Source organism: Saccopteryx leptura, chromosome 7, assembly GCF_036850995.1.
Source record: "Saccopteryx leptura isolate mSacLep1 chromosome 7, mSacLep1_pri_phased_curated, whole genome shotgun sequence".
NCBI lineage: Eukaryota > Metazoa > Chordata > Mammalia > Chiroptera > Emballonuridae > Saccopteryx > Saccopteryx leptura.
The window spans coordinates 55,738,005-55,761,946 of record NC_089509.1 but is presented as its reverse complement, the minus strand read 5'-3'; the positions used below and the strand labels follow the sequence as shown (position 1 = coordinate 55,761,946).

Here is a 23,942-nt window from a genome sequence, read left to right as displayed (position 1 = left end):
TTGTTGCTCTACCTTGTGCCTACTTGTTCTGGAAAGAGAAAGCTAGAAAAGGCAGATAGAGGCAGTGGAGCAGCCTGCACACTTGACGACTGGCTGACAAGAAACCCATAGACAAGTGGACATCTCAGGCTTCAGCCTTCTGGCCAGCATGTGGAGGACTGACGGCCAGAGCAGGGCGCTCAGAGCCTGCAGTACGCTGATGATAGAGTCTCCTGTAGTGGTAGTGGTGGGTCTTGCGTTGAATAAGTGGAGCTGCAGCTAAATCTTCCAGATTACAGCTCTGCAGTGAGGAGGCTGCTCAGGGATCTTGAAGACCTCACACATTAAACCCTTTGAGAGAACCAGTATGTGGTGGCTGGTGGCTTACCACTCAGAAGGCATCAATAGTTAGTCAGTGTTGGCTGCAGAAAGAATGACTGAAGTGGCCAGTTGGGTAAGGAGACCTTTGTTTCTGTCCTCCCATCAAACCCCATCTCCGGAGTGGCTTGATCCATTGCTTAGATAGCATCGTCTACTGCTGAAATTGAGAAGAACTGGGGATTACGGACTTTTCTGAAAAATAATGTCACCATTCCACCATACAGTTCTTCAGTTAACTGGCTCTCTCTAAAGGAGAGGACTATTTGAGGTCCTAGTGTAGGATTTAATTTGGGGGAGAACTTAAATCTTAGTGTAGGACTTGAATTTCAAAGAAAGGGAAATATTGGCAAGTCCACGCTACCCGGTTTGGATTTGGTTTTATTCACTGCTCTTTATAGATCCCTTTTGTTCCCTGCCCCAGAATCCACCATTCCTTCCTTACAGCTTCAAATCATCCCAGATTAGAAATACAACCTTTTTTTTTTTTTTGCTTTGCTCTCAATTATATTTTTTGTATTTTTTAGAATAAAGGAACATGAAGAGGAAGAAGAAAAAATAAGAAAGCATAAAGAGAATGATGCTGAGGAAATAAAGCGACAACATTCATTACATGAAATAGAAATGAGAAAAAAACTAGAAAAGAAAAAAGAAGAGATAAATAAAAGCAGGAAACTGTTTTTTGTAAGTTGAAAATACAGCATCTCTTCAAAATATGTACAAAGTCTAATGCCTAAACTTTAATATATTTTTTAAAATAATAATGAAAAGAAAACACTTTGCTGTTAAATTGGGTTTCGAAGTATACGTCTCAGTATTTGCTCAGGTATTATGTGGATGTGTTCTCATGCATGATCAAGAAAAGAAAGAATGAGACTTTTTCAAATGAATTCATTTTCCTCCCTTAAAATGAGAGTTGTCTCATTAAGTGGTAAAGATATAATATTCATGATTTTTCAATTTTAGACAATCTATCTTTGCCCTGGTAGTTGAGGAGTTACCTCAACTGAGATAGTTTATCTTTATTGTTTTGCTGTTCTTGCAACATAGATAGCTGTGTCCTCAAGGTTGCCTCATGGCCCTAAATGGCTGCTGGAGTTCCTGCTTCATGTTCACATTCAAGGTGTCAAGAAGGGAAACAGGATGAAGGACTCTCTGTTATCCTTTTAAGGAACTTTTTTGAAAGTCCCATTAATAATTTCCAATAAAATTTAATTTAATGTGACTGGTCATAATTTAGTCACACCTAGCTGAAGGGAAAGCATAGAAATAATAGTCTTTTAGCTGAGCATATTGTCACTTTGAACAAAGTCTGAGTCCTGTTACTAATGCAGAAGACAAGAAAGAATCTTGGGTAGGTAATTAATTATTCCTGCCATTTTGTTTGTTTGACTTTGAGAGTTATTTTCAGCTTTGTCTTTAAGCCTTCTATTGAATTTTCCATTTTAGCTATCAAAGTTTTAATTTCTAAGGGTTTTATTTGTAATCTTATTATTCTTTTTGCAAAATCTTATTATTTGCTCATGGATGCAATATTTTTATATCTCCAAGTCACTTTGGAATGAGACAGACCTTGTTTTGAATGCTAACTCTGCCACTTATTAGCTATGTGATCTTGAGCTGAGGCTTTCGATTTTTAAAAATGAGAATTAGCCTAACCAAGTGGTGGCACAGTGGATAGAGCATCGGACTGCGATGCAGAGGACCCAGGTTCGAAACCCCAAGGTCGCCGGATTGAGCGGGGGGTCGCTGGCTTGAGTGTGGGATTGTAGACATGACCCCATGGTCACTGGCTTGAGTGCAAAGGTCACTGACTTGAAGACCAAGGTTGCTGGCTTGAGCAAGGGGTCACTTACTCTGTTCCCCCACCCCCGTCAAAGCACATATGAGAAAGTAGTCAATGAGCAACTAAAGAGCTGCAACAAAGAATTGGTGCTTCTCATCTTTCTTCCTTCCTGTCTGTCTGTCCCTATCTGTCTCTCTGTCTCTGTCTCTGTCATAAAAAAATGAGAATTAACTTTGTGTTTAATTAACTCTCTACTTATAATTAAAAATCTGTATGAACATTGTGGTAAATTTTTTTTTACAGAGACAGAGAGAGTCAGAGAGAGGGATAGACAGGGACAGACAGACAGGAATGGAGAGAGATGAGAAGCATCAGTCATTAGTTTTTCATTGCGCATTGCGACACCTTAGTTGTTCACTGATTGCTTTCTTATATGTGCCTTGATCGTGGGCCTTCAGCAGACCGAGTAACCCCTTGCTTGAGCCAGCGACCTTGAGTCCAAGCTGGTGAGCTTTTTGCTCAAACCAGATGAGCCCGCGCTCAAGCTGGCGACCTCGGGGTCTCGAACCTGGGTCCTTGGCATACCAGTCCGACACTCTATCCACTGCGCCACCGCCTGGTCAGGCCATTGTGGTAAACTTAGAAAAAACAGCAAAATAAAACTTAAGAAATTGTTCAAAATAATTACTTTTTTTTAAGCAAGAAACAGGCAGAAAGGGAGAGAGATGAGAAGCATCAGCTCATTGTTGAGTCACTTCAATTGTTCATTGATTACTTCTTATAGGGCCGAACAGTGACCCCTTGCTCAAACCAGCGACCTTGAGCTTCAAGCCAGTGATCTTGAGCTTCAAGCCAGCGACCTTTGGGCTCAAGCCAGTGACTATGGAATTATGTTGATGATCCCACACTCAAGCTGGTGACCCTGTGCTCAAGCCAGATGAGCCTGTGCTCAAGCCAGTGACTGTGGGGTTTTGAACCTGGCTCCTTAGTGTCCCAGGTCAATGTTCTATCCACTGTACCACCACCTCATTAGGCAAAATAATCACTTTTAACAGTTTTGCATTTTCATTAGTTTTTCATGTTGACTCATGCATCTTCTTAAGCATAGTACAGGCTTTTAAAAGTAACAACCCATAAAATAGAAGAGTGATTAATAGTGCTAGACACATAGTAGACCCTGAGTTATCAATATATTGAAAATTAAATATTATATCTAATAACTTTCACCTTGAATTGGTTTCTATATATAATAACAGAATACACTAGTATATTTGTATATCTGGTCTATTGTATTCAAAGGCATCTATTATTATTATTATTATTTATTATTATTTTTTTTTACAGATAGAGAGTTAGAGAGGGATAGATAGGGACAGACAGACAGGAACAGAGAGAGATGAGAAGCATCAATGATCAGTTTTTCGTTGCAACACCTTAGTTGTTCATTGATTGCTTTCTCATATGTGCCTTGACCGTGGGCCTTCAGCAGACTAACCCCTTGCTCGAGCCAGAGACCTTGGGTCCAAGCTGGTGAGTTTCTGCTTGAACCAGATGAGTCTGTGCTCAAACTGGTGACCTTGGGGTCTCGAACCTAGGTCCTTGGCATCCCAGTCCGACGCTCTATCCACTGCTCCACCGCCTGATCAGGCAAAGGCATCTATTTTTATGCTGATTGACTCAGATTGGGTCATGGAATGTATGCTGATATGAACAGATTTATTTTTTTTAATTATTACCTATTTAAAATTTTTTGTTAGAATAAACATCTGTATTTTCTTGTATATGGGCTAAATCAAAGGCTGGATTAGGAATTATTTTCACAGTGACTGAGTGTACTGGGTAGAGGAATAGGCAGATAGTGGATGGGGAAAGTATCTTTTAAATATTCTTAATGTGTGTGCCATGTGACTATATTAATTATTTAAACATTAAATAAAAATGGTATATATTTGCCTGACCTGTGGTGGCGCAGTGGATAAAGCATCGACCTGGAAATGCTGAGGTCGCCGGTTTGAAACCCTGGGCTTGCCTGGTCAAGGCACATACGGGAGTTGATGCTTCCAGCTCCTCCCCCCTTCTCTCTCTCTGTCTCTCCCTCTCCTCTCTAAAAAAATGACTAAATAAAAAAAAAAAATTAAAAAAAAAAAGGTATATATTTAATGTATTTTTATGATTACAGAATTATTTTGATTGCATATATTTAAAAAAAATTTTTTTCTTCTTTTTCAAATGAGAGGAGAGGAGATAGAGAGACCAACTCCTGCATGTGCCCTGACTGGGATCCCAGCAACCCCTGTTTGGGGCAGATGCTCTGCCCATCTAGGGCCATGGTTACAACCAAGCTATTTTTAGCACCTGAGGCAGAGGCTCCAGGAAGCCCTCCTCAGTGTCCTTGGCCAACTCGCTCAAAAAAATCAAGCCATGGCTGTGGGAGGGGAAAACAGAGAAAGAGAGAGAAAGGGAAAGAAGAGCAGAGGGAAGAGAACTAGATAGTAGCTTCTCTTATGTTCTCTGACCAGGAATTGAACCCAAGACATCCACATGCCAGGCTGATACTCTACCACTGAGCCAACCTGCCAGGGCCATAATTGTGTATTTTTTCAAGATATGAGAGGCCCAGCCTGAACAGGTGGTGGTGCAGTGGATAGAGAGTCGACCTGCAATGCTGAGGACCCAGATTTGAAACCTCAAGGTCACTGCTTGAATGTGGGCTCATAGACATGAACCCCATGGTTGCTGGCTTGAGCCCAAAGGTCACTGGCTTGAGCCCAAAGGTCACTGGCTTGAAGCCCAAGGTCGCTGGCTTGAGCCCAAGGTCACTGGTTTGAGCAAGAGGTCACTGAAGCCCCCTGGTCAAGGCACATATGAGAAAGCAACCAGTGAACAACTAAGGTGCCACAATTATAAATTAATTCTTCTTATCTCTTTCTCTGTCTGTCCCTGTATTTCTTTCTTTAAGAAAAAAAGAAAGAAAGAAAGAAAGAGAGAGAGAAAGAAAGAAAAAGAAGAAAGAAAGAAAGAAAGAAAGAAAGAAAGAAAGAAAGAAAGAAAGAAAGAAAGGGAGAGAAAGAGAGAGAGAGGGAGGGAGGGAGGGAGGGAGGAAAGAAGGAAGGAAGGAAGGAAGGGAAGGGAAGGGAAGGAAAAGAACCGAGGGAGGGAGGGAGGGAGGGAGGGAGAAAGGGAGGAAGGGAGGAAGGGAGGAGGGAAGGAGGGAAGGAGGGAAGGAGGAAAGGAGGGAAGGAGGGAGGGAGGGAGGGAGGGAGGGAGGGAGGGAGGGAGAGGCCTGACTTGGTAGATGAGTTGGTTAGAGTGTTGTCCCGACATGCTGAAGCTGTGGGTTTGATCCCCGGTCAGGGCACATACAGGAATTAACCAATGATGGCATGAATAAGTGGAACAACAAGTAGATGTTTCTCACTTTCTCTCTCTGTCTCTCTTCCTTCCTCTCTCTCTAAAAGATAATAAATAAATAAACAAACATTTTAAAGACTCTAAGGAAATGAGAGATTTGAAAATACAGAAAGCATTAAGAACATGTAAGTCATCTATCTGCTCACAAAGATTAGGGGATGTTTAAAAATTAATATGAAGCAATAAAATACCCCCTAATTTTTGTGAGCAGAATATAACCTCACAGGCCTGACCTGTGGTGGCGCAGTGGATGAAGCATCAACCTGAAACACTGAGGTCGCTGGTTTGAAACCCTGGGCTTACCCAGTCAAGGCACATATGGGAGCTGATGCTTTCTGCTCCTCCCCCTTGTATCTCCCTTCTCTCTCTCTCTCTCTCTCTCTCTCTCGTCTCTCAAATGAATAAAATCTTTTTTTTTAAATTATTTAATTTAATTTATTCATTTTTAGAGAGGAGAGAGAGACAGAGAAAGAGAGAGAGAGGACAGAGAGAGAGAGAAGGGGGGAGGAGCTGGAAGCATCAACTCCCATATGTGCCTTGACCAGGCAAGCCCAGGGTTAAATGAATAAAATCTTAAAAATATATATAGCCTCACACTCCAGAGATAATGTTTATATTTGATATAGTTATTTCAGTTATATATACATTATACATTTGTATGTATATATATTTGCTAAAATATGCCATGCAGTGTTTATATTTTGGTTTCCCCCCACTGATTATATTATTTGTATTCCCATGTGACTGAGTATAATTTATTTAACCATTTCTCCATTATTGAATATTTAAAGGTTATTTTTAACTTGTCAGCAGTATAAATAACTTTGAGATGAAGTACATGGTACATAAAACTTAATTCATATTTCTGATGATCTCTTTGGGATAAATTTGCAAGAGAGAAATAACTGGATCAGAAGCTGTGACCATCTGACAGGTTCTTGTTAGATATTTATATGTTGAAAGATATTTTTCTTGATAGGATAATACACAATTTTTTTTTTCCAAGGAACATATAAATGATAAAAATATCATCAAAGCTGTGGAAGAGCAGCAGCAGGAGGAGGAAGAGGAAAAGATTAGAAAATTTATCAAAGCAAAAAAGCGTCTTACACAAATGAGAAAAGAAAAAGAAGCTGAAACACACAGGCAAGCTTTTAAAATAATTTACGTAATTAATGAAGTACTATCTGAAATTATTATAAACTAAAGCTGAGATATGAGAGTGGCCTTTTAAGGAATAAATGTCTCATTATTTTATATATGACTAGGGCATTTAGTGACATGATTTCAGTTTGAGGCATATGAATTGGGGTTTTCTTAGTACATTAAGGACATGTATCTAGAAGAGGGGTATGAGCTGGAGAGGGCTTTGTCAGTCATTGATATATAAATGGTGTTGGATGTGTGGACACAAGTGAGTTCACCGAAGGTGAATAGGCAAGAAATGAACAGTATTCTAATATAGTGGTAGGGATGTCCGTATTTAAGGGTGAAATGGAGAAAGAAGGTAATGTGAAGACACAGAATAGTCTCTACAGGTTGGAGGAGAACCAGAGAAACAGCAAGGGAGTCGAGTTGCAGTAGGAAAAAACAGTCATCAGTGTGAGATCAATAAAAGGATTAAATGAGATTTTAAAAGTAAGTGTTTATCAGATTTAGAGGTCAGTTTCATGAGCAGTTCGGGATGAGGGAGAGGCGAAGGGGAGCCAGTTGCAGTACGTCGTGTTAGACCATGCTTTCCCCTTGTGCAGAATCCTCTGATGGCTTTCCAGCCCAGTGTTCTCTCCATGTGGCCCATAACACTCCTCCCATCCTAACTGCCAACTGCCTCCAGCCTCACCTCTCAGACTTTCTCTTCAATCCTTCCTCCCCTCCTTCCCACGCACACTGGACTTCCGTACCCTCTCTGGGGAATGCTGCTCACCCTCCTGACTCTTTCAGATCATTACTCAAATCTTGGGCTTCTCATTGGCGTCCCCTTAGTACTTAATTTAAAATTACAACCCTCCCTCCTCGAAGCCCTGGCCGGATAGCTCAGTTGGTTGGAGCATCATCCCAAAATCACAGAGGTTGCTGGTTTGATCCCCAATAAGGGCACATATGGGAACAGTTCTGTGTTCCTGTCTCTTCCTCTCTTTCCCTTCTTCTCTATGTAAAAAAATAATTAATAAATTTTTTTTAAAATCTGAACTATAGACCAAAATTTACTTCTTTAAAAAAACAAAAATAAAATTACAACCCACCCCCACATTGTTTATTCCTTTAACTTCTCTTTTTCCTCACTGCTTGATATAGCACTATTTCAATTACTTATTTTATTTACTGTCCCCCTACTCCAGCTATAATGCAATCTCCATAAGGGCAGAGTTGCTTTTTTGGTTTTTTTTGTATTTTTCTGAAGCTGGAAACGGGGAGAGGCAGTCAGACAGACTCCCGCATGCGCCCGACTGGGATCCACCCGGCACGCCCACCAGGGGGCAATGCTCTGCCCACCAGGGGGCGATGCTCTGCCCCTCCAGGGCGTTGCTCTGCCGCAACCAGAGCCACTCTAGCGCCTGGGGCAGAGGCCAAGGAACCATCCCCAGCGCCCGGGCCATCTTTGCTCCAATGGAGCCTTGGCTGCGGGAGGGGAAGAGAGAGACAGAGAGGAAGGAGGGGGAGGGGTGGAGAAGCAAATGGGTGCTTCTCCTATGTGCCCTGGCCGGGAATCGAACCCGGGTCCCCCGCACACCAGGCCAATGCTCTACCGCTGAGCCAACCGGCCAGGACCAGGGCAGAGATTTTTAATGTTTTTGTTTATTGTTATGTCTCTAGCGCCTGGAATAGTGCCTGGCACGTAGCAGGCAACCAATAAAAGTGTTTGAAACACTGGTTCTCAAAGCCTAGAGGAAATGTTATCCTTTCCATGAAGCCCTTTTTTCTTCATTTTTCCATATCATTGTCTAGCTTTCTCATGACATTTATCACCCTTTGCCTGTATAGTTATTTATGTAAATGTCATTTCTCCACTTTGGAGTCTAATTTCCTTGGGACATGCACTGTGTCCTTCCTCATCATTTCTCCCACATTGCTTTGCAAATTTACTCAATCATTTAGTAAATGAATTTGTCACATCTAAATTTAAAAGTATGTTTTGCTCAATTTCCTAAGTAATACTCCCATTTCTTTAAAAAAATAAGGTAGTCCCTCCCTTATCTGTAGTTTTGCAGATAATAAAAGGTTGGATTTATTCATAAATTTGATAACTTTTACTAAATATTTTTGGGATTTTATTTAAAGGAAAGACCTTTGATTTAGTTTATAAAATAAACCTCCAATGTCAGAAAAAACAGGGTAGTATAATAAAGTATTTAAAAACAATTTTCATTGTAGAGAATTTTAACGCTTTATTTCCTATACACACATATACCTACATGAGATCATATTATATGCACTACTTCCTTTGGATTTTTAGAATACAACAGAATTCTAATATGGTAGTCTGATCTGGTAACTGGGATGGCCACTAAGGCCATCTTAAACACTATCTAAACAGGCAAGTTGCACATGGACATGATGGACAAAGGGGTAATTCATGTCCCAGGTGGGATGGAGTGAGATTTCATCGCAGAAATTGCTCTGAGTGGCATGTGGTTTAAAACTTATGAATTGCTCATTTCTGGAATTTTTCATTTAAAAATTTGGGGCCTTGGTTGACCACAGGTAACTGAAACTACAGAAAGCAAAACCACAGATAAGGGGGAACTAATGCATACTAAAATTCTAAAAATGAAGTATTATAAAAATAATTTTCCACTTAAAACAATATATTTATATATGAAGCAATGGGGCTCATTGGTCTTATAAAAGACTATAAAATATCTGACTCTCCAAGTTATATTGGTTATTTTGTTATAGGCTAATGGAAGAACGTAGAGAAAGAATAAATAACTTCCTGAGTGAACTAATGAAACAGAAACTTGACAATGAAGATTTGATTATTACTAGAGATATTGCAGAAGCAGAGGCTATGTGGGAAAAGAGAGAGAGAGAAAAATATGAAAAAAACAAAGCAGAATTAAAAGCAATTGAAGAATATAGAGGCATTGTGGTAAGCAACTCAATTTTGCCAAATAGAACACAAACAAAAATTTAAGCCCTTACAACTGTAATTTCTACTCCTTCTACATCACTGACAAAAAATAATCAGAAACTTGAAGAACAATGTATGAATTATTTTTCTATATTCCTAAAATCAGACCATATTTCCTTTCTAACAAAAGATAATGAAAATTACAAGTAATATTTTCGAGATGCAAAGTAATTATCTTTTCTGTTTCAGAACCATCTGAAATAAAAGAATTTTCATCCATTTAATATCCTTTTAATTTGAATGTTTTCAAATCAAGTAAAGTTTATTCTTCTGCATTTCTGTATTTTTTAATTCTTCAGAATTTAATTCCAATATGACTCAATAGAATGACAGTCCTATATACTGTTTTCTATATGTAAACATTGTAGTAAATCTTTTTTTTCTTTGAGAGGAGAGCAGGCAAAGAGACAGACTCTCTCATGTGCTCCCATTGGGATCCACATGGCAATCCCCCTACTGGGTAGCAATGCTCTGCCCATCCGAGCTCAGTAACTAAGCTATTTTTAGTGCCTGAGGTGATGATCCATGGAGCCATCCTCAGTGTCTGGGGCCAACTTGCCGGAATCAATCAAGCCATGGCTGTAGGATAGGAAAAGACAGAGAGAGAAGGGGGAGGGGTAGGAGTGGAGAAGCAGATGGTCACTTTTCCTGTGTGCTCTGACTGGCAATCAAACCCAGGACTTCCACATGCTGGGCCGATGCTCTACCACTGAGCTAACCAGCCAGGGTTAATTTTTTTACATATAAGTATTTCCCTACCTTGAGAAGGTGTTGCTTTTTTCCTGTTTCTGTATTTTTCTTTTTAAACAATTATTATTCTATTTAAGTTTTCATTGTGTGTTTCCTATATTCGGGAAATAAAATAAAACCACAGTAAAAAAACAAAACAAAAACAAAACAAAACAAAAAACCCCCACAGTAAACTGGCTTGGCCAGTTTAGTGGTGGAGCAGTAGATAGAGTGTTAACCTGGCATGCTGAGGTCACCAATTCAAAACTCTAGGCTTTCTGGGTCAAGGCACATGTGACAAGCAACTAAAAAAACCCACCAAAGTGAAACATCTATGAGTTGATACTTCTTGTCCCTACCCACCTCTGTAAAATCAACCAATCCATCAATTGGTTGATCAGTCAAATAAAATAAACTGTCCACATGAGAATCAGCCCAGTTGCATACCATTTTCTGCCCTTGCATTGCTCCTAGCTGACTTTCTCCTTGGAGCTTTCTGAATCTGTGCCTTATTCAGAGAGCACTGGTTGTTAAAAAATGATTTTAATGTTTTCCTTTGCCTCTTATCATCTAGATGAAAAATAAAGAAGAAGAAGAAAGACAAAGAAAAGTAGAGGCTAAAGAACAATTGTGGGCTGTCATGAAAGCCGATCAGATTTTCTGGGAGCATGAAAAAAAGAAAAAATGCAAAACTGATAAAGAACGTCAAGAAGTTCAAGATGCCCATATTCAGCAAATGGTAATTATTCCTGAATGTTTATACTTATTTTAGAAATAAGTATGTAATATAGAGTTCATGCTAGTTTTCTTTCTCAGGTAGCTTCTTTTGTCAAGATCAGCTAGCTGGTCATTATGGTTATGACACAAAGTATATAAGAAATGTGAAGTTAGTTTCTGGTTTTTATCTGTATTGAAGTTCCCATACTAGATTTATGTGTTTTGTACAAATATTTACCCTTATTTAGTGGCCATTGTGCTTTAGTAAATGTTAAAAAAATGCAAATATATAGGGCAGGCCATGATATTTATTTTCGTTTTACTCTTTCCCCCTCTTTATAACCCAGAAACTATATTGATGGGGGATCTCACAGGTTTCATATTTAAGGTGAGGTACCAGAAAGTTTAGAACTTAAAGACCTGGCATTCAATCATTTGTGAATAAAAACTGTTTCCCAAAATGGCTGTACCATTTTCCATTTTTATCAGCAATGTGTATAAGCAAAGGTTGCTCCATATCCTCACGGACACTCCGTATTGTCATCCTTTAATTTTGACTGTTCTAGTGTAGGGCTATCTCATGGTGTTATTTTCCATTTCCTTAATGACTGAAAATGTTGAGCATTTTTTCATATTCTTCTTAGCCATTTGTGTGCCTTCTTTCATGAAGTATCTTTTCAAAGATTTTGCTAGTTATTCAGTTGGGTTGTTTGGTTTCTTATTGTTGAGTTTTAACTTATTTTTTTAAATAATTTTATTTTTTTAATGGGGTGACATCAATAAATCAGGATACATATATTCAAAGATAACAAGTCCAGGTTATCTTATCATTCAATTATGTTGCATACCCATCACCCAAAGTCAGATTGTCCTCTGTCACCTTCTATCTAGTTTTCTTTGTGCCCCTCCCCCTCCCCCTTTCTCTCCTTTTCCCCCCTCCCCCCCGTAACCACCAAACTCTTATCAATGTCTCTTAGTTTCACTTTTATGTCCCACCTACGTATGGAATAATGCAGTTCCTGGTTTTTTCTGATTTACTTATTTCGCTTCGTATCATGTTATCAAGATCCCACCATTTTGCTGTAAATGATCCGATGTCATCATTTCTTATGGCTGAGTAGTATTCCATAGTGTATATGTGCCACATCTTCTTTATCCAGTCATCTATTGACGGGCTTTTTGGTTGTTTCCATGTCCTGGCCACTGTGAACAATGCTGCAATGAACATGGGGCTGCATGTGTCTTTACGTATCAATGTTTCTGAGTTTTTGGGGTATATACCCAGTAGAGGGATTGCTGGGTCATAAGGTAGTTCTATTTTCAGTTTTTTGAGGAACCACCATACTTTCTTCCATAATGGTTGTACTACTTTACATTCCCACCAGCAGTGTATGAGGGTTCCTTTTTCTCCACAGCCTCTCCAACATTTGCTATTACCTGTCTTGTTAATAATAGCTAATCTAACAGGTGTGAGGTGGTATCTCATTGCAGTTTTGATTTGCATTTCTCTAATAGCTAAAGAAGATGAGCATCTTTTCATATATCTGTTGGCCATTTGTATTTCTTCCTGGGAGAAGTGTCTGTTCATGTCCTCTTCCCATTTTTTTATTGGATTGTTTGTTTGTTTGTTGTTGAGTTTTATGAGTTCTTTGTATATTTTGGATATTAGGCCCTTATCTGAGCTGTTGTTTGAAAATATCATTTCCCATTTAGTTGGATTTCTGTTTATTTTATTATTAGTTTCTCTTGCTGAGCAAAAACTTCTTAGTCTGATGTAGTCCCATTCATTAATTTTTGCCTTCACTTCTCTTGCCATTGGAGTCAAATTCATAAAATGCTCTTTAAAACCCAGGTCCATGAGTTTAGTACCTATGTCTTCTTCTATGTACTTTATTGTTTCAGGTCTTATGTTTATATCTTTGATCCATTTTGAGTTAATTTTAGTATAGGGGGACAAACTGTAGTCCAGTTTCATTCTTTTGCATGTGGCTTTCCAGTTTTCCCAGCACCATTTCTTGAAGAGGCTTTCTTTTCTCCATTGTGTGTTCTCGGCCCCTTTATCAAAAATTATTTGACTATATATATGTGGTTTTATTTCTGGACTTTCTATTCTGTTCCACTGGTCTGAGTGTCTATTTTTCTGCCAATACCATGCTGTTTTGATTGTCGTGGCCCTATAATATAGTTTGAAGTCAGGTATTGTAATGCCCCCAGCTTCATTCTTTTTCTTTAGGATTGCTTTGGCTATTCGGGGTTTTTTATAGTTCCATATAAATCTGATAATTTTTTGCTCTATTTCTTTAAAAAATGTCATTGGAATTTTGATGGGAATTGCATTAAATTTGTATATTGCTTTGAGTAATATGGCCATCTTGATTACATTTATTCTTCCTAACCAAGAACAAGGTATATTCTTCCATCTCATTATATCTTTTTCGATTTCCCTTAACAATGGTTTATAATTTTCATTATATAAGTCCTTTACATTCTTTGTTATGTTTATTCCTAAGTATTTTATTTTTTTTGTTGCAATCGTGAAGGGGATTATTCTTTTGAGTTTGTTCTCAATTGTTTCATTGTTGGCATATAGAAAGGCTATTGACTTCTGTATGTTAATTTTGTATCCTGCGACCTTACTGTATTGGCTTATTGTTTCTAGTAGTCTTTTTGTGGATTCTTTGGGGTTTTCGATGAATAGGATCATATTATCTGCAAAAAGTGATACCTTTACTTCTTCTTTTCTGATATGGATGCCTTTTATTTCTTTGTCTTGTCTGATTGCACTGGCTAGAGCCTCTAGTACCACATTAAATAAGAGTGGAGAGAGTGGACAACCCTGTCTTGTTCCTGATTTAAGGGGGAAAGACTTCAGTTTTGTGCCATTTAATATGATGTTAGCTGATGGTTTATCATATATGGCCTTTATCATGTTGAGATATTTTCCTTCTATACCCATTTTGTTGAGAGTCTTAAACATAAAATTGTGTTGTATTTTATCGAAAGCCTTTTCTGCGTCTATTGAAAAGATCATGTGGTTTTTGTTCTTTGTTTTGTTGATATTGTGTATTACGTTAACCGTTTTACGTATGTTGAACCATCCTTGAGATTCTGGGATGAATCCCACTTGATCATGATGTATTATTTTTTTAATATGTTGTTGTATTCGATTTGCTAGTATTTTGTTTAGTATTTTAGCATCTGTATTCATTAGAGATATTGGTCTGTAGTTTTCTTTTTTTGTGCCATCCTTGCCTGGTTTTGGTATGAGGGTTATGTTGGCCTCATAAAATATGTTTGGAAGTATTGCTTCTTCTTCAATTTTTTGGAATACTTTCAGTAGAATAGGAACCAAGTCTTCTTTGAATGTTTGATAAAATTCGCTGGTATAGCCGTCAGGGCCTGGACTTTTATTTTTGGGGAGGTTTTTAATGGTTTTTTCTATTTCTTCTCTACTAATAGGTCTGTTTAGGCTTTCTGCTTCTTCTTGACTCAGTCTAGGAAGGTTGTATTGTTCTAGGAATTTATCCATTTCTTCTAGGTTGTTGAATTTAGTGGCATAAAGTTTTTCATAGTATTCTACAATAATTCTTTGTATATCTATGGTGTCCGTGGTGATTTCTCCTCTTTCATTTTGGATTTTGTTTATATGAGTTCTTTCTCTTTTTTCCTTGGTAAGTCTTGCCAAGGGTTTGTCAATTTTGTTGATCTTTTCAAAGAACCAGCTCCTTGTTCTATTAATTTTTTCTATAGTTTTTCTGTTCTCTATTTCATTTATTTCTGCTCTGATTTTTATTATCTCTTTTCTTCAGCTGGTTTTGGGTTGTCTTTGTTCTTCTTTTTCTAGTTCCTTAAGGTGTGAAGTTAAGTGGTTCACTTGGGCTCTCTCTTGTTTGGAGTTTTAACTTATTTTTTAATGTGGTAAAATATATATAACATAAAATTTACTGTTTTAGCTATTTAGTTTAGGGGCATTAAGTACAGTCACATTGATGTGCACCTTTCACCACTATCCATATCCATAACTTTTTCATCCTCCGACACTGAAACTCTGTACTCGTTAAAGACTAACTCGCTATTCTCCCTCCCTCCCACTTCTGGTACCACATTTCCACTTTCTGTCTCTATGAATTTTATTATTCCAGGTACCTTGTATTAGTGAAATGATGTAATATTTATCTTTTTGGTCTTTTTTTTTTTTTTTTTACAGAGACAAAGAGAGTCAGAGAGAGGGATAGACAGAGACAGACAGACAGGAACGGAGAGATGAGAAGCATCAATCATTAGTTTTTTGTTGCGCATTGCGACACCTTAGTTGTTCATTGATTGCTTTCTCTTATGTGCTTTGACCGTGAGCCTTCAACAGACCAAATAACCCCTTGCTCGAACCAGAAACCTTGGGTCCAAGCTGGTGAGCTTTTGCTCAAACCAGATGAGCCTGTGCTCAAGCAGGCGACCTCGGGGTCTCAAACCTGGGTCCTCTGCATCCCAGTCCGATGCTCTATCCACTGCGCCACTGCCTGGTTAGGCTCTTTTTGGTCTCTTATCTCACTTAGCATAATGTCTTCATGGTTCATCCATGTTGCTACATTTGTCAGTTTCATTTCTTGTTAGGGTTGAATAATACTCCATTGTATGTATATACTGCATTTTGTTTAGTCATCCGTCAATGGATTTGGGCTGTTTCCATCTTTTGGCTATTGCAAATAATGCTTCTGGGCACACATGTATTCAAATATGTGTTTGAGCCTGACCAGGCGGTGGCGCAGTGGATAGAGCATTGGACTGCGATGCAGAGGACCCAGGTTCAAGACCCCGAGGTTGCCACCTTGAGCGTGGGCTCATTTGGTTTGAGCAAACTCACCAGCTTGGACCCAAGGTTGCTGGCTGGAGCAAGGTTCCTTGGTCTGCTGAAGGCCCATGGTCAAGGCACATATGAGAAAGCAATCAATGAACAACTAAGGTGTTGCAATGAGTAACGAAAAATTAATGATTGATGCTTCTCATCTCTCTTTTCCTGTCTGTCTGTCCCTGCCTATCCCTCTCTCTGACTCTCTCTCTGTCTCTGAAAAAAAAAAAAAAAGACAAATATGTGTTTGAGTTTCTCCTTTTTGTTCTTTTGTTTAAATATCCAGAAGTGGGAATTACTGGATTATATGGTAATATTATGTTTTTTTTTCTTTTTAGAACCACCATACTGTTTTCTACAGCAGCTTTATCTTTTACATTCCCCCCAGTAATGTTTAAACTTCCAATTTCTCCAAATTCCCAACAAATTGTGGTTGTTGTTTTTGTTGTTTATTATAGCCACCTAATGGGTTGGAAGTGGTATCTCTTTGTAGTTTTCATTTGCATTTTCCTAATGATTAATGGTGTTGAGCATCTTTTCATATGCTTATTAGCCATTTCTATTCAGCCTGAAGACTTCCTTTAGTATGTTTTATAGTACAGGTGGGCTAGCAATAAATTCGTTCAGTTTGGGTTTTTTGGTAGTATCTTTATCTTACTTTAATTTCATTGGATATAAAATTATTGGATGTCGTATTTTTCCATTTTGAATATGTTGTTTCAGTGTCTTCTGGCCTTCATTATTTATGACTAGAAACCTGTTAATCATATTATTGGTTGCTATGATGTGTCATTTTTTTCTCTTGATTTTACGATTTTCTCTATATTTTTGGCTCTGAAAAGATCAACTATGATGTGTTTTTCTCATGTTTATCCTGTTTGGGGTTTGTTGGTACATCTTGGATGTGCCAGTTAATATCACCAAATGTGGGAAGTTTTGACCATTATTTTGTCAAATATTTTCCTTTTTCTTTCTCCTTTTTCTCTCATGGGTCCAATTTGCACATACAAATAGTGGATATTATACCAGAGATCCCTGATGCTCTGTTCATTTTTCATTTTTCCTTTCTGTTATTCAAATGGGAACTTTTTTATTGATCTACCTTCAAATTCATTAATTCTGATGTTGAACTCTAGGTAATTTTTCATCTCAATTACTAAAATTCCAATTCCACAATTTTTTTTTTTTTTTTTTTTTACAAAGAGAGTGGGATAGATAGGGACAGACAGGAACGGAGAGAGATGAGAAGCATCAATCATCAGCTTTTTGTTGTGACACCTTAGTTGTTCATTGACTGCTTTCTCATATGTGCCTTGACTGCGGGCCTTCAGCAGACCGAGTAATCCCTTGCTCAAGCCAGCGATCTTGGGTCCAAGCTGGTGAGCTTTGCTCAAACCAGATGAGCCTGTGCTCAACCTGGCAACCTTGGGGTCTCGAACCTGGGTCCTCCACATCCCAGTCTGAGGCTCTATCCACTGTGCCACTGCCTGGTCAGGCCAGTTCTACAATTTTCACTTGGTTCTTTTTTATAGTTCCTATTTCTCTGTTTAGATTTCCTATATATTTATAATAGCTGTGTTGAAATATAATTGTTAAATTCAATATGCTATTCAGAACTATTCTTTTTTTTTTTTACTTAGAACAATGTAACATTTTCCTGTGTCTTTGCAAGTTTAGTAATTTTTATTTGAAAACTTGACATTGTATCTGTTTTAGGTTCTGTTTTGTTCTGAGTTCTTGCTTTTTGTTTTAGTAGCCAATTACTTTCCCTGGATGCAAACTATGAAATCTGTCTTCACCACAATAGGTAGCCTTTGATGTCTCTGTTAATGTTTGTTTTTATAGGCCTGGCTCTCTTGGGTTCCTCACGTACTTACTGGCATTGACAGTCAACCAATAATGTGGGTAGAGTTTGTCTCCAAACAACATAAGCCAGCAGTGCTTTTACCTCTGCTGCACAAGCTGTGTGGGTTGAGGATGGTATTCCAAAGAGCAGCAAATTCACAATTTCCTTCAGGTTTTAATTTTTGCTAGACTCCCTGGGATCTTCCATAAGAATGTGTAGTTTATCAGTGAAAGATGTCTGTAGAATTTATCTCGACTCTTCTATAATTTTCATGCTTCCAGAATTACCCCCTCAAATTTCTAGCTGATTTTCCACTGATCCCAAATGGAATCAGCTATCATTGCCCAGTAAATCTGCAAGTTTTCTTCACCTGAGCTGGAGAGATAGCAATACTTTCCAGACAGGAATGCCATAAGGTTGTACCTGATTTAGCGCAGCAGTTTTTCATGAAAAGACACTTCACAAGTATTTGTCTGCACATGGTCACTTTCTAGAGCTCTGAAATGTTTCACTTAAACAATTTTTTAATAATGAATTTGCTCCTATGGAGGGGAATCGGCCAACTTCCTTATGCAGCCATTACCAGAATTAGGACATGCCATATAAATTTGGAGCAAATACCGGAGGTCGTGTCATTTTATTAATGTATATATTTCAGAATGTATCTCCAAAACTCGGGACTCAGGGAATTTAAAAATTAATATAATCACAATTCCATCATCACATCTAAAACAATTAACATTCAGTGTTTAAATTACCCCCAAATTGTCTTATGAGTACTTTTTAAATTATTTGAATTTGCCTGACCTGTGGTGGTGCAGTGGATAAAGTGTCGACCTGGAAATGCTGAGGTCGCCGGTTCGAAACCCTGGGCTTGCCTGGTCAAGGCACATATGGGAGTTGATGCTTCCAGCTCCCCCCCCCCCTTCTCTTTCTCTCTCTCTCTCTTTCTCTCGCTCCCTCTCTCCTCTCTAAAATGAATAAATAAATAAAAAATAAATAAATTATTTGAATTTGGATCAAATAGGGTCCATGTATTCTATTTGGTTGATGTCTTTTAAGTCTCTTTTAATCTATGACTTCTCCACCTCCATCCTTTCTTCTGTCTTAAGTTCCTCTTCCTTTATTGTGTTTCTCTTCCAATGTTGAAGAAACTGGTTTTTTTTTTTGTCTTTTAGAATTATAATTGTTTTTTGCTGTTTGGATCCCTGTGGTGTAGTTTAATGTGTCTGCATTTCATGTAAAATCTTGCTTAGGTACGATTCAGGTTCATCTTTTATTTTTTTATGAAATTCTTCAAAGGTGGGATTACGTACTTCCATTAAAAGGCAAATAATGTCTCATTTTCTGTGACATGACTACCCTTTGAGGATCATTGCCTAAGTCTCTTAATTTATGAGGTAACAAAATGTCGATATTCTTTCATTCCTTCTGATTCATTTAACATCTTCAAAAACTTTTTCATGATCAGCAATTTGGTTTCCCTGAGGTAGTTTTTTAAAGAAAAGATAGGATAAATATTTGATTCTTTCACCTTGTTTTCCAGTTTCCAAAATATTTGCTCTCTTGCATCCTTCAAAGGTGCTTGTTACTTTACCCCCATCTGTTATAAATTTTAGGATTTTAAACAATATTAAAAATTTTCAGGCCTGGCCAGTTTGCCTAGTGCAGGGGTCCCCAAACTATGGCCTGCAGGTCACACATGGCCCCGAGGCCATTTTATCCAGCCCCCGCTGCACTTCTGGAAGGAGCACCTCTTTTACTGGTGGTCAGTGAGAGGAGCACAGTATGTGGCGGTGCCACAAAGCATGGCGTCGCTCACGTACAGTACTACTTCTGGTGACGCGGGACACACACATCACGGCTCCGGAAGCGCGTCATATCACTTGTTACGGCTAGCAGTGACAAATATGGAACCGGACATTGTCCATCTCATTAGCCAAAAGCAGGCCCATAGTTCCCATTGAAATACTGGTTAATTTGTTGATTTAAATTTACTTGTTCTTTATTTTAAATATTGTATTTGTTCCCATTCTATTTTACTTTAAAATAAGATATGTGCAGTGTGCATAAAGATTTGTTTGTAGTGTTTTTTTATAGTCCGGCCCTCCAACGATCTGAGGGACAGTGAACTGGCCCCCTGTGTAAAAAGTTTGAAGACCCCTGGCCTAGTGGATAAGCATTGGCCCGGCATTGAGACATCCAGGGTTCGATCTCTGGTCAGGGCACACATGAGAAACAACCATCTGTTTCTCTCCCCCTTGCTCTCCCCTTTCTCTCTCCCCTTCCTGCAGCCAGTGGCTCAGTTGGTTTGGGCATCAGCCTCAGGCACTGAGGATAGCTCAGTGTATATGAGTATTGGCCTCAGACAGGGGTTTCTGGGTGGATCCCGGTCCAGGTGCATGTGGGAATCGGTCTATCTCCTCTCCTCTCATTAAAAACATTTTTTTTTCTTTATGAGTCTGTATTTATGCTTTATTGCTTATCAAACTTGAGGCACCAATCATATGCTCCATATGTAATCCTTTCCTTCCATTGTTACTTCCTTCTGTACTTCAAATGTTTAAAAAATCTTTTTTATTAAATTTTTTTCTTTGGAGACAGGATAGGAAAGAGACAGAGAAACATCAGTTTTTTGCTTCACTCATTCATGCCATCATTGGTTATTATATTGTACCCTGACCAGGGTTCGAACATGCAACCTCAGTATGTTGGGATGATGCTCTAACCAACTGAGCTGCCTGGCTAGGACTTGCACTTCAAATGTTTCTTCCTGTTCATTATCTTTCTACAAACCACCACTATATCAACATATCACAATTGCTTCTTGTTAAGATCCTCATTATAGTATTTTACCTTAGATGATATAGTTCATTGCTTTCTCTGAGTTAAAAAAAAATTTACTGAATGTTATTTGTTTTTTTTCAAACTCCTGGTAGTCTATGAACAATTCAACAAATAGCATGTAAGCTTTAATTTTGAATTGCAGCACTCTAATAAAAAATTGATATTCTATATTCATATGGTTACTCTTACTTCCTCATAAATTTCTATTTATGGTAGGTATCAGGTTTGGGCTACTATTTTTTTTGTGGCAGAGACAGAGGGACAGATACGGACAGACAGGAAAGGAGAAAGATGAGAAGCATCAACTCATTGTGGCTCTTTAGTCTCCTTATTCATTGGTTGCTTTCTCGTATGTGCCTTGAGGGGGGGGGGGCTATAGTAGAGTGAATGACACCTTGCTCAAGCCAGCGACCCTGGGCTCAAGCCAGTGACCTTGGACTTCAAACCAGTGACCTTTGGGCTCAAGCCAGTGACCCAGTGCTCAAGCTAGTGAGCCCGCACTCAAGCCGGCGACCTCAGGGCTTTGACCTGGACCCTCTGTGTCCCAGCCCGACACTCTTATCCACTGTGCCACTGCCTGCTTAGGGTGGGCTACTACTTTATGCTAAAGTATTAGTTACTGATTTTTAAAAATATCTTTATAAATATTAAAATATATTTGAGTATACAAAATCACTTATTTTTTTTACAAACTAAGCATTAAAAAAAATGCCACTCAGAGGACAAAATGAAAAAGCTGTCAATCAAAACTTCATAGAAAACTTTAAGTCATTAAAATCACCTCATATGTCAAGTTAAAGGAACAATGTTTTTGTAAACAGTTAAAAGAAAAAATTATTATGGAATGTTGGTAAATTGGCTTTTGATAGATTGCCTATGTGTACTTACTTACTTCACCCTGCTCCTGATCAACCTACATTGGTAAATGTCACGTGTTCCAACTTCAAATTATTGGGATATAGAGAATGTAGTAGGGTTAACTTAGTTCAGATTTCACTCTCAACTCAAGTGTATGTGCCTGGACACATGGTACATTCAGATTACTTAGAACAGTGGGTTTGAGTGAGTCCCTTCAGGATAGTGGATGGGTGGGGACAGTGATTAATATGTCTTCTACACCTGAGAAAGTACATGTTATAAAACAAACAGGATTTTAAACCTGGTTATTTCACCTGTATTTCATGCTTTAACTATTTTGCTGTATTGTTTGAAGGTGTGTGATCACATGACTATTAAGGTTAATTTTCACTGAGCCATGACTTTTGAGCATGATGACATTGTGAGAAGCATGGGAGAGTTTCTGAAATAAATTATAATATATATATAGTTGTTAAGACAGAACTTGGCAAATATCAGTGAATTTAGAAAATTATATACACAACTTGAAATGCTATGTATATTTAGAAAATTGGTCTTGTTACCCAATATGAAATTTTATTTTCTTTCTTTCTTTCCCTAATAGGCCAAACGTAAGTTTAATGCAGAGGAAGCAAAACAAGCACACCTGGAGTACTACAGACGTACTGAAGACCTAATGGCTGAAAAGGAGAAAGAATTTCAGGATTATGCCAGAGAAGTCATTCAACTTGAGTCTGAATCGACAAACAAATATATTTATCCTCTCGTAAAAGCAGTACAGGAAGGACCTGGAGGTGGCCGTGGACCAGTTTTAATGGGCAGAGGTAGATTAAGACCTAGCTATCAGGAAAATGATTTCAAAGGAGTCCAACTCCCTTCTTATAACTCTCAGGGATCAAAATATAATAATTTTCACAAGTCTAAGAAAAGGCTAGGTTTTACATGGTAGAAAAAGGATTTTTAAGATTGAGAGACTAAGTTGTAGCCAATATTATAAGCTATAAATGTAAGTGAATTATGCTAATAATTTAATAAAGCTGCTCTTCATCTAAGTACAGTTACGCATGATCTCCACCACTGGTTAATTCATTCTTTTAAAAATTTTTGATTAAAATTCATACACAACATAAAATATATCATTTTAGCCACTTAAAAATGTGTTCAGACTGGACCGTGGTTGCACAGTGGTAGAGCATTGACCTGGAATGCTGAGGTCGCCGGTTTGAAACCCTGGGCTTACTCGTTAAAGGCACATATGACAAGCAAGTTACCACTAAAGTGAAGCAACTGAGTTGATACTTCTCGCTCCCCTCCCTCTCTGTAAAATAAAAAAATGAAATAAAAAAAAAATTTAAGTGTCCAGTGGCATTTACATTCATATTATATAACCATTATTTAGTTCCAGAACCTTTTAATTGCTCCAAATGGAACCCCTGTGCCTATTAAGCAGCCATTCCCCATTCCTCCACTCCATAATTACCGACAACCACTATTCTGCTTTCTGTCTGTGGGTTTACCTATTTTGGATATTTCATATAAATGGAATTATACTGTGGCCTTGTGTCTGGCCTATTTCATTTAGCATATTTTCTTTCTTTTTCTTTTTTTTAATTTTTATTATTTTTTTTGTCCTTTTCTGAAGCTGGAAACGGGGAGGCAGTCAGACTCCCGCATGCGCCCAACCGGGATCCACTTGGCACGCCCATCAGGGGGCGATGCTCTGCCCATCTGGGGCATCGCTCTGCCGCAATCAGAACCATTCTAGCGCCTGAGGCAGAGGCCACAGAGCCATCCTCAGCGCCCGGGCAAACTTTGCTCCAATGGAGCCTTGGCTGCAGGAGGGGAAGAGAGAGACAGATAGGAAGGAGAGGGGGAAGGATGGAGAAGCAGATGGGCACTTCTCCTGTGTGCCCTGACCGGGAATCGAAACTGGGACTCCTGCCTGCCAGGCCAATGCTCTACCACTGAGCCAACCATCCAGGGCCCTTTTTTTCTTTTTTTTAGTGTGAGAGAGGCAGACAGATAGGGAGTGAGATGAGAAGCATCAACTCATAGTTGCGGCACCTTAGTTGTTCATTGATTGCTTTCTTATGTGCTTTGACTAGGAGGCTCCAGCCAAACCAGTGGTCCCTCACTCAAGCCAGCGACCTTGGGCTTCAAGCCAACGACCTTGGGGCCATCTGTGATCCCATGCTCAAGCCAGTGACCCCGTGCTCAAGATGGTGAGCCTGCACTAAAGCCGGATGAACCCTCGCTCCAGGGCAACCTTCGAGTTTCAAACCTGGGTCCTCAGTGTCCCAGGCCTTCACTCCAAACACTGCACCACTGCCTAGTCAGGCTCATTTAGCATATTTTCAAGGTTTATCCATGTTGTACCATCATCAGCACTTCATTACTTTTTATAGCTGAATAT

The 23,942-nt window shown here is 38.7% G+C and overlaps 1 protein-coding gene across 2 annotated transcripts in view; it reads left to right on the top strand.

Moving 5' to 3' along the window:
* Positions 1-23,626, top strand: part of CFAP210 (cilia and flagella associated protein 210) — a 59,915-nt gene extending 36,289 nt beyond the window's left edge. For both annotated transcript variants that reach the window (XM_066345871.1, XM_066345872.1), the window contains exons 5-9: positions 885-1,041; positions 6,561-6,700; positions 9,452-9,644; positions 10,990-11,154; positions 22,134-23,626. In XM_066345871.1, the coding sequence (XP_066201968.1) occupies positions 885-1,041; positions 6,561-6,700; positions 9,452-9,644; positions 10,990-11,154; positions 22,134-22,478 (1,000 nt within the window). In that variant the 3' untranslated portion in view covers positions 22,479-23,626. The remainder of the gene's footprint in view (positions 1-884; positions 1,042-6,560; positions 6,701-9,451; positions 9,645-10,989; positions 11,155-22,133) is intronic.
* The last annotated feature ends 316 nt before the right edge of the window (positions 23,627-23,942 follow it).